Source organism: Dermacentor andersoni, chromosome 3 (assembly GCF_023375885.2).
Source record: "Dermacentor andersoni chromosome 3, qqDerAnde1_hic_scaffold, whole genome shotgun sequence".
Classification (NCBI taxonomy): Eukaryota; Metazoa; Arthropoda; class Arachnida; order Ixodida; family Ixodidae; genus Dermacentor; species Dermacentor andersoni.
This window is the reverse complement of record NC_092816.1, coordinates 50139370-50149991: the sequence shown is the minus strand read 5'-3', so window position 1 is coordinate 50149991 and position 10622 is coordinate 50139370. Positions and strand designations below refer to the sequence as shown.

Below are 10622 nucleotides of genomic sequence, written 5' to 3'. Positions count from 1 at the left end.
GCAAATGTGGAGGCACATCGCAGTGGACCTCACGCTTGGATTACGAACTGCGGCGCCCAATTACGTTTAACCTTTTCTGAGATATTCGCATGCTCGCTCCATATTTTCGCGAACACATGCCAACGGCGCGTGCTATTTGGCATGAGCTAGTGAATTGTGTGCGACTATGCAAATGAGAGGGCAAGTGGTCTCTCGAGATGATGATGATGAAAATATTTATCCCTCTTTAAAGGGAAGGTGGCAACGGAATAGAGGGTGGGGGAGGAACTACTTGAAGTAGGCCTCCTCCATCTCAGCCCACACGAGAGGATTCTCGAGAGATTCGCGCTTCCTTTGAAAATGCATTTATAAGCAGGGCAAACCCATCTGTCATTTAGAGGTAGTTCGTCGGCTTTAAATGCACGATTTTGGATGTAAGCTTGCCGATACACATTACAGGCCGCGATCTGCAGGGGACAGTACGTAATGACGCCATGGTCTCACGCCAACGCTTTGAGCATATACCCATGGAAGCACACGCACATGATCGAGAGGCTGGGAGCAGGGCACGCAGTGTTTGCTGCCACTTTTGTTGTGTTTCGACGTTGTTCCTGTACATTAACGACCTCGTCAACTGCTCGAGCAGCCTGTAAGGCAGAGCTATCCAATAAGTGCCCGTGAAATCGGCCTTACTTGGGCCCGTAAATAGTGGCGCATTTCGTCTCGGCACGCAAATTGAGCGCTCCGCACGATGGGTTTCGAACGATATGCAGGTACTTTTCCGCGTCTCTCTGGCGTTCAACGGCACAGCCTGAATGACGACAGCGTGGTCAACCGGTTAACTACTCGATCGTGTTGTGCCAACGACGCAGCGTTGTCAAGTTACGGAAGCTGACCGCGTTCTTTTGTTGATCTGCTTGCTCCACGTCCGGCCGTTAAGGTCGGTGTTTTGTCCCCCACGTGACTACAAGTTCGAGCTTACTCGAGTGCACCGTCTGTGCTCGCTTATTTCGTCCACGGCGGCCCATTGCTCGATCCCCGTCTACTCGCCAGCAGCGCTTGCGCGGCGAGCGCCATCTCTCGGGCGGGGAGGGCGCTGGCGGGTCGCTGTGTGCTGAAGCTCGCCAAGATTAGTTTAATCCGCTGGAATTCGTTAAGCCTAAGCGGGAACTTCATTCGATGCGTTACTTCGTCGACTCTCGTTCTTCATTATATATCAACCACTCTGCGGATGCCTTGGTCCTTCTTTTTTTAAGTCCTACATAGGGCACTCTTCATATGCACGGCGCTCTGAAAGTCTGAACCTTCACAACTGCACGCTCCCAAAATATGAACAACTATAGCTTTACGTAACTCGAGCGCAAATAGCACAGCTTCGTAAAATATATGCTCGACTATCGCAGCCGTTATTCGTAGAATACGCATGCAACAATATATATGCGCGCAAGTAATTACTGCAAGGGCAAACTGCATTTACATGCGCCGAACAGCGCAGAAATTAAAAAAAGAACGAATAGATGTATATTTGGACGCGTTTCTTCTTTAGATCTTGGACGTTTCACGTGCAACTGTCTATAAATATATACTGTATATATACATTACAATCGTAGACACATTGGGACCGCTACGTGTTGTGGTGCGTGCTGCACTTTACTTGATTGCTGCCGCGTCTCCTTTTGCCCTACGCTTGTTTTGTTTGTGCTGAGCCTGCGTTGCTCAGGCACCCATCGTTCGCGTACGCAGCGCATAAAATTAGTATGCTGATTACGAGAGCAATTTTTTTAGACTCATTTCGTTAAACTGAACATCTTTTTACCACATCCTGGTCTCAGTTGCAGCGAATAGATGTATTATTTTCCTCGTAAAGTGAGACTCGTCTCACATAAAGGGCGTTTACGTTTGCTCCCGATTCCTTCTTTCCTCGAGAGGAATCAAACCACGATTCCATAACACAAACGGAACAGTTCTTGGGAGGAATGTTAAAAGAGACGCGGCGCGTAATAGGACATAGTGTCATGCCGTATTACAGCCTGTGAAGTGGCGCAAACGCGATGCTGTCCCGTGTGTCTCGTCTGCTTCGTTTCGGAGAATAATTTATACTCGCGCTAATACACAGCTTTGTTTTTTTGACAGACGACAGGCATGCACACGTGATCATCCGCAATGCTTAAATGACCATTACGTGCAGCAGGACACACTTTTCGTACGACACAACTGCGCAACTTCCACTCGCTACGTTATATCTATCGAGACATCCACACACGCTTTCTCTTGCCACAACGTTACAGTTTTCTTCTGGTCACCCTCTCGCCAGATGGACAGTGAGCAGAATTGGCACCGCACTTTTTTTTTTTTTTGTGCACTGAGCGTCTGCAGGTGGACCTTGTGCCGAGCGTATATCGGGTTCTCGGGTTGATTTGTGCTGTTGTTTCTGTACACAGGGACACTATAGTTAGTGCCTGGCGGGAAAGGCTGTGCGGTAACGAATGTCCTCCGACACTATCGACGCATAGCGTGTATCTCGGAGGGCCACGGTATTAACGGCGTCTGATGACGGGAAATCGCTGCTTGAGGCACGGCCACCCACTGCCTCTCTCTCTCTCTCTGCCCACTCTCCAACATAACATCAATCGGGACACCAACCACGATGGCGTTACCGTGCTTAGCGAGGGAGACTTAGGTTAACTAGTCAAAAACCGATGACCCTATGTTGTAGACCACGGCCGCTGGATAGACTATAGTGAAGCAGAAGATGAAGAAGAGGAGGCCCGAGTTGCGATTATGCAGAACCTGGAAAGTCAATATGCGCCAACGCGGTCGACTCGCCAGTTACCGTTTGATCACGATTTCCGCGGTAGACTTTCGCGGTGAGCCGACTTTGACGCCTAGAGGAAGCTAGTTAGGTGATATGGCTTGCTGCGCAACGACGCACGGCGTTCAAGAAAGCTCATTTCTTGTGTCATGCACAAACAAATCTGGCCAAAATATATTGTCCTGTGCTTCATAACGAGTACACACGAGGCTTAAAAGGATGCAGAAGAGAGACATTGCGAAGTGTTGCTAGAGCACGCGTCAGGAATATCAAGTAGGCCGTTCTTGCTGTGCAAGGAAGGACACTGCAAAGCAAGGGACGCAAAAGCAAAATAGAAGGGTGGCGACGCCTCTTCGAAAAACCAGCACCAGCTTCCTGTGACGTCACGGATTTGGACAGCATCAGCTCGATTGCCATCGTTTCAAAAGCTTGGGGAGATGTGGACAACTTTTCCTGCGCTAGAACTGCGCAAATATTCGAACATGGCGTCGCACAGACGTCACGGGCGCGACGGTTTCGGCGCGAAATTCAAAAAAGCGAAGCTTGGCCTTCGTTGTTTGGGAGTCAATAATCGACAAGGAAATCCGAATCAAGTATTGGAAGTATATTGTACTCCATCAGTACAAAACCAATTTTGTGTTTATAGGTAGATGTACCTTTAAAACATCCCATTACAAAGCCACTGCTTCCGGCCAGTAACCGACTGCCTGACCAACGCTTTCATTACCGCCGACCTTAATCGAGCGTGCCACTTAGCCGTGGCGCCTGTCTGTCGTCTATGGTCGTCCTGTTCAGACAGCAAACAACAAGCGGTACAGTAAAATATAATGCACGACCGCTTACTATAGCGCTGCAAACGTCCGCAGTCTCCGGCCCTGCTCGGACAACTTCGTTAAGTGAGAGCTGCTGTTGGATGGTGGGTGCCTTGGTTGACGTCAAGAGACAAGACGGACCCCTTTTCCACCCTTCTGGATGTACATCGCGCGATACGTTAGTCGCGAAGTATGAACACAAAGCATTTATATTAGGATTTCCCACGTGTAGTTGCAGTAACGCCTGCTTTCCGTTTCATTCGGGCTGGAACTAATTGTTACGGAACATAATCCGAGGAACTGGCGAGATCGCGGGGCTGCACACGGGGGCGAGGGGAAAGTTTCGCTAAGTTGCGCTAACGTGGTTTCTTTTCCACGTCGCCAGACAATCCTTCGTTTCGTCGAACCTGGGACTACGTTCTTTTCTTTTTTGGCCGTCGTGACAGGTCAGCCGTGTCAGTAACGTCAAATAAGCTAACCCCTATAGGTGTTATCGGCACGGACGCCCCTGTGAATGCAGGTCGCCGTGTTGCAGCGCCGCTCCCATGACGTCACAACGCGCCGCCACGAAGCTGACAATGCCAGACGTGAACAAGCAATGCTGCACTTCCCCAAGCAGGCAGCGAAACAACTGTCTCCGACGCAGCCTCCGACCGATACGAAGGGGGTTGGTGCATTCTCACATCTTTAACGCACGACACACACACGACACACACACACACGCGCGCGCGTAGGCACGAACATTATAACTATATGGCGGCCAGCGCGGACCAATCACACACGCGTACACACAAACCTTAAAATGGCGGCCAGCCTGGACCAACCACACACGCGTACCCGCGAATCTTAAGATGGCGGCCGACGCGGGCCGACAGGACGCCCGCGGGCGTGTCTTAACCAGTGTCTATACGTAGGACGATGGCACAAATGCGTCCTTCGCCCTGGCAGAGAAGATGTAAGATGGCACCGATGAGTATTAGCACTGCAGGCGAGCGCGCGTGCTCGTGCGCTCCGGACGGGCTACTGGCGTGCGTGCCGTTGACGGGTGGCGTCGCTTTGGCTGCGCGTGCTGCAGTATGGCGTTGCAGCAGTGCACGGGACATTGCTGGCAGCGTCTTGCCAAAAGCCGTCGACACGCCTCCCGTGCGCAGGGTGTGTTTCTTTTTTTGGCGAAGACAAAAAGTGACCGGGTCGTCCGAGCGCTCAAGAGAAGAGGGAGCCCCGGTACTTTTCGTTGCAGCTGTGTGACCGGTAGCAATTGCTGTAGAGCGACTTCCTGGTCACGCTGGCCATGGTGCAGGCCATGGCGAGCTCCAGGCACCTGCGAGACAGCCGGGGGGAGGGGGGGGGGGGGCGAGATTTGCCGGATTGAGCGCAAGGTGTGTATACGAAAGTGTGCGTATGCAAGACATAGACAAGGTACTTGAGGATCCAAAAAAAATATAATGTGTTCAATAAAATTATCGGTGAATATATAAGTACGGAATGTACGTTTGAAAACGTATCTTTAAGCATAATTAATACTGAAAGTTGCAATTTGTTGCTTTCAACGTAATTTCGAACTTCAAGTTCTTCTAAACACAAGATTAGGGATATCTAGAAATACGAGACCGAAATTAAAGATTGCTATCGGCCAGTGGTACAAAAGCACGTAAAATTCGAGCAAAATGTGTTTTTGGGTAAACAAAGCCGTTAAGGGTTGACCATAAGTTAGCTGCATTAGCTTTCTTTTCCTCTCTTTTCTTTTTGTAACTGATAACATAGTCCTTCAGTGATAATAACTAATGTTGCCCGTGCAGTCTCAGACTTTGGGGGTCTTTCCCTGCATGAACGGATTGTGTCACGAGTGAATAACAAACTGAACCGGAGGCTGTTTCTAAAGCTCTTCATTGAAAGCTACGTTGCAGAAGTACTTTGCCGAATTTCGGGAATAGTTGTGCGTGAGGAATCGTAAGCTATTGAATTGCTCTCCGCTGATGCCTTTTAAGCTATATTCGCGTCTTAGAAAACAGAAAGGTTGGTCGGGTGCGCTTCTATCGCCGAGAATGTTTAGCGCGGAAGTACGACTGATACGACATCGGCGCACTGACTGTGCCCAGTGGACGGCAAGAACAGCGACAGGATGGCGAAAACCAATTTCGTATAGCTCATAAGAAAAAGTCGAGCCTCTTTATAACGAACTGGCATCCCGACACTAAAATACCCTTCGTTATATAATCATGTACTGTTAGATGTGTTGTTATCGACGAGAATTACTGTGTTTACTTCGTTATATCCGTGTCCGTTATACCCTCTGAGCTAACCAGGTGGCTACGATTGCCATTGTAGCAATTGCTACGATTGGGTGGATGTCCGATTTTCCATTTATTAATTACTTCTCTCCACCTTGCGAGTTTCCGCAGAACTATTACGTCAAACCTTTGCTTTTGCTTCGAGTTGTCGACAAATTTGACTTCGCCCTGCCATCTGCTAGCTGCCTGGTTAGGTTAGAGGGTAGAGTGGCTGCCCCGGAAAAGTGGTGGTCCCAGGTTCAAGTTTCGGACGAGGACGAATTTTTCTTCAATTGCGAAGCTTTTCTTTCAAGGAACACATATGGGTTTCCATTGTAGCAATTGCTTCGATTGGGTGGATGTCTGTTTGTCCCTTTATTAGTTACTTCTCTCCACCTTGTGGGTTTCCGCAGAACTATTACCTCAAACTATCACGAGTAGTGTATTTCGGAGGCATATACATGGCACACGAGAGGCTTCAGACGAGAACTTTCCCAAACCAGTGCGAACGCTAAGCATAACTTGCTATAGCAAGTACAAAGGCTGTAACGTCGTCATTATACTTCTCGAATCTAATTACGCAAAGAAAGCTTCCAGCGGCTGCAAATATTCGAGTGTGTTAGAATGTAGAGATGCGATCGAGTTAAAAAAGAAAGAAAAGCGAGCGAAGCCGTCCTAGCTGCACCTGTCTTCTCCGAAGCCCAAATACGCCTTGGATAAAGAAAGAACGAAAACGTTTAGTCGCCTCACTTTTTTAGTCGCCTCAGAGGTCGTGGCTCGAATGCCTGTTTCTCAGATTTCGTTGAAAAAACGAAAATGGCGTAGCAGGACGGTAGGGGAACTGTGCCCCGTGCAAACGAATTATCTACGTGTAATTAGGAGGATTTGGCCCAGCAGTGCAGCTCAGCGCGACGAAGTTTCGTTTCTTTCTTTCTTTTTTTTTTTAAATAGCGTGCAGCGTTGTTGCTTGAAGACATTGTGCTGGCGAGAGCGCACGTGTGATATTTACGAGGCTCCTAAAGAGCTGTTTCTGAAAGTGCGCCCGAGCTGCTAAAGAAAAGCTGATCTGCGCAAAAAGTTAACAAGGCTCACATCGAGCGGATCAGGGGCGGATGCCCAAGCGGCCGCAATGATTCCCAGACACAGTGTTCAGCTGATGCTGCATTCTTCGAAGAATTCGCTCAAGTCAGCAAAGATTTGCATTTACGCAGTTCGAAACTTCGAGAAGCATTCCTGCTGGCTAATCAATCAGCTTTAATTGCGCACTTCGTAATAAATGCTCTTTTCATTACTTTACCAAGCGCTCTTTATGGCTCTCGACGTCCGCACACAGGGTCTGCTCGACTCCTGCGAAGTCCCACTTTGCTATGCCTTCTCACCTGCCTGTGACGTCATAGGCATTTTTGTAGACTGGCGCTTTAACAGCTAACACCGTCGCGCGACGCCAATGTGGTGAACCCGGACAGCGCAGGAAATGAATGGCTCCCGCTTGAAGCCAGCCGACGCTGGAAAAGCCTTCGTCAGAGCTGGCTTTCCCGCAGTAATTGAACGTGTGCGGAGAAGCCCGCCTGCGGGATTCCTTTCACACCACGGGACATTGGGTGCGCCACATTAGAGGCGCTAAGGTAATCTGCTATACCTTCTCGAACGTGCTTTGTGCCGAAATCGTCGCTGATGATTATCTCACTGCCCAGGAGAGACGCATGTGTCGGGAGGTTAGGCATTGCAGGGAGGTAGAGACGAGCTCATTGTGCTCTAGGATGGCGTTATAACATTTTTTTTTTCATATGGTGTTATTGTGTTTGAGGACCTGTTGTGTGGCGTTAATTTGTCACCCGCACATGGTCGATGGTGCTCTGCACAAATTTGGGTAGCTACGGCTAAAGCCTCAGTACACACGAACCGCAGTTAGAAGCTGCCTAACGCGAATCGTGGCCTGCCGTTTATATGCCTACTTTATCAATAAAGATTATATCTCGCTAAAAGCGAACGGGCTGCTATGTGCGAAAACTCCTTTCGGGCAATGTGGGATACGACGGCGTTTGCAGTTGCCGAACAAGCTGTAGAGGCGATGACTTAAACAGTTAGCAAATTTATGCGGGACTAAGCGTTCGAAGAGCGCGCAGGAGAAAATGTCGTGACAAAACTGCGTATCCACAGACTTTGCTGCGTCCCATCTGCAGTGTACAGCAGTACCGACACGGGCCACTATCGACGCGACACATTTACTAACGCCGCTAGGCTGGCAACTCTCTCTCCCACAGCCGACCGCAGGCGGGGTGGCGTGCGGACCATAAACCGCAGCAATTGGGCGTACAGGTGGGAGGGCAACGTTCCCCTGCAACGGAACCTAACGGGGGCGCTCTTTCTCCGCACTGCACTCTCGGTGCCGGGTCCCCTGCAGCTATATAGTCGACATCGGCAGCGTCAAAACATCGCGCTCCGTGCGAGACCCACCTGTGCAGCGTGTGGTAGGCGAACCAGGGTAGCACCGCGGCGGCCCTGGGCGTGGCGGCGAACATGCCGTGCGGCCCGGCCACGCCGTATCCCTGCAGGCAGCACAGCACGATGCCCAGCACGGCGGCCAGCAGCGTCTGGCGCAGCAGCCGCTCCACGCGGCTGCGCTTCTTCTGCGGTTGAGGCTGGCCCCTGCCGTACGCCGTCGTCAGCCTGCAAGGACGGAACGCGTGCGCGAATCAGGTGGAACGGCTGAACCGGACACACTCATTTTATATCCGCTGGCGCATAAAAAAAAAAAGAAGAACCTGTTCTTTTTTTTCTCTCTTTCTTATTCAGAATTGTGGTTTGCGGGACGTCGAGCGGGTCGTGGCGAAATCTCGTCTGGTCCGGGGGACTCGGGGTAAAACGGGCCAGACGCGTACCAAGGTCATAACTGTAGGGGAAAATTGTGCAAGAACCATCGCGGCGATGATTTTCAGGGTAAGCGAATAGAAGAACGCTTCTAGGAAGCTATTCGCTTCATTAAGCAAGCGATGCGCTTGAAGGCGTGTATTTGTTGTTGCAGCGAGGTAGCGTTCGTTGTTCGTTGCGCAGTCAGGTAGCGTTCGTTGTTTCGTTGCGCAGTCCCGTAGGGGAAACAGCCGTTAACCAGCTCATCTCTATAGCGGTAGGTGTAGGTGGCAACACACGCAAGCCGATACGTCATATTATACTATACGCGCTGTCTGCAGCGGTGCGAGCGCCGGATTGGAAGGCCACTGCCGTCCTCCTCTCCCGTGGCCACCCCGGGGGAGGAGAAGGCCGGCTGGAGAAGAGGAGGGCTGTCTGTCACATGGTTTTATACGTCCCTACCGTTCCACGACAGCGTTTAAAACCTGCAGACAGGCGCTGAGCCGTGATCCCCACAGGGAAGCCGGAATAGCGCTTATTTCATCTCGGCGATTGCCTCTGTCGCGCGACAACAGGACGTGCGTCTCGATATGTGGGCGGTTACTTTATGGCGTTTAACGTGGCGTTTGACGTTTAACGCTACAACTCTTGATACTTAACGCTTTCAGCGTCCGAATCTCTTATTCTTTCCTCGTATGTTATAAAATGAACACAACGGTTTAATTTTGGTTGTGCAGAAGAGGGAAAGAGAATGACATGGATAAAGGCAATTGCTTTCTATGTGTGGTTCTCGCATTCGTATCTTACGAAAGGAATGTAAAAAGGAATATGGCGGGACAGAAACGCCGAAACCTCCCGCAATATCCGGATCCAGGGGGTATATCCGGCTGTTCTGAGCCTAGCTGCCTGGCTTAAAATTTGTGCGCGCATTGCCAGCGTTCGACACGTGACAAATTCAGCTGTTTTGCTTTGGTGAGACAGAGAGATTTAATGATTATCAAAGAGAAGCCGCCAGCAGGTAAAACAAATCGAATTCGGCGCACCCCGCTGCATGCCCACTGGAATGCTCGTAGCTGACTTTCCGCAATGCCTGTTAGGTGTCTGTAGAACGCATCTGAGCGCGCCCGCTCGGTAGACCTATTAAATCGCCAAACAGGTCGCAGACAAATCGACGCAAGGTGTTTCAAAAGCGCTTGGTAAGCAACGAGGGAAAAGATTCTACCTCGGCCAAAGCAAATAATGCTTAAACTGTACTGAAAGACTAAAAATAAAGTAAAGCAAGAAACGCCATGGAACATTTTTTTAAACTTCAGTATTATATACAGCACTTTGTTTTTGTTCAGTTTTATATACAGCACTTTGTTTTTGTATTTCTGATTTTCTAGTTCATCAACGATGCCTTTATCCCTGTAATAAATCAATGCCATAATAATCGGCGTGCGAGTGAACTGGCGCCTGCGAATTCGTTGGGATGTACCGCGCTGTCGCGCTTAACGCAAGGTTGCATTAATATTCATGTCGCAAGTAAGTTGCATTTCCGTTGAAAGAAAGTGCACTTAGCGTCGCAACTTGGCCGTCAGGCGCTTTGTCTTAAATCATGTTTGACGCTCGCTATAGTAAGCACTGCCCTTGCACTATCGGAGCTCACACAACCGGCCTGCTTACTTTAAAGTATTTTGTTATTTATATCGAGCGAAAACTGGCATATATATAGCGCTGCATTATTATTGCGACAGCAGTTATATGGACGCTCTAGGCGGATTTCCGCTGTCGGAGTCGCCGTCGCCGTGAGGTTTTGTACGAGTAAAATCGTGTGAGGGTGAGCCGGCGAACGCGGTCCAATCTCGCGTGCGCGAGCGAGGAACGCGGCCTAGATGCGTGCCCCCCTCCTGTGGCGCG

The 10622-nt window shown here is 50.0% G+C and overlaps 1 protein-coding gene across 1 annotated transcript in view; it reads right to left on the bottom strand.

Annotated features, from left to right (window-relative positions):
* Positions 1–2115: 2115 nt before the first annotated feature.
* Positions 2116–10622, bottom strand: part of LOC126548455 (uncharacterized) — a 255240-nt gene continuing 246733 nt past the window's right edge. Inside the window, exons 10-11 of the mRNA XM_050196647.3 lie at positions 8331–8543; positions 2116–4924 (exon numbers count right to left, since the gene is read on the bottom strand). Coding sequence (XP_050052604.1) covers positions 4807–4924; positions 8331–8543 — 331 coding nt within the window. The 3' untranslated portion in view covers positions 2116–4806. The remainder of the gene's footprint in view (positions 4925–8330; positions 8544–10622) is intronic.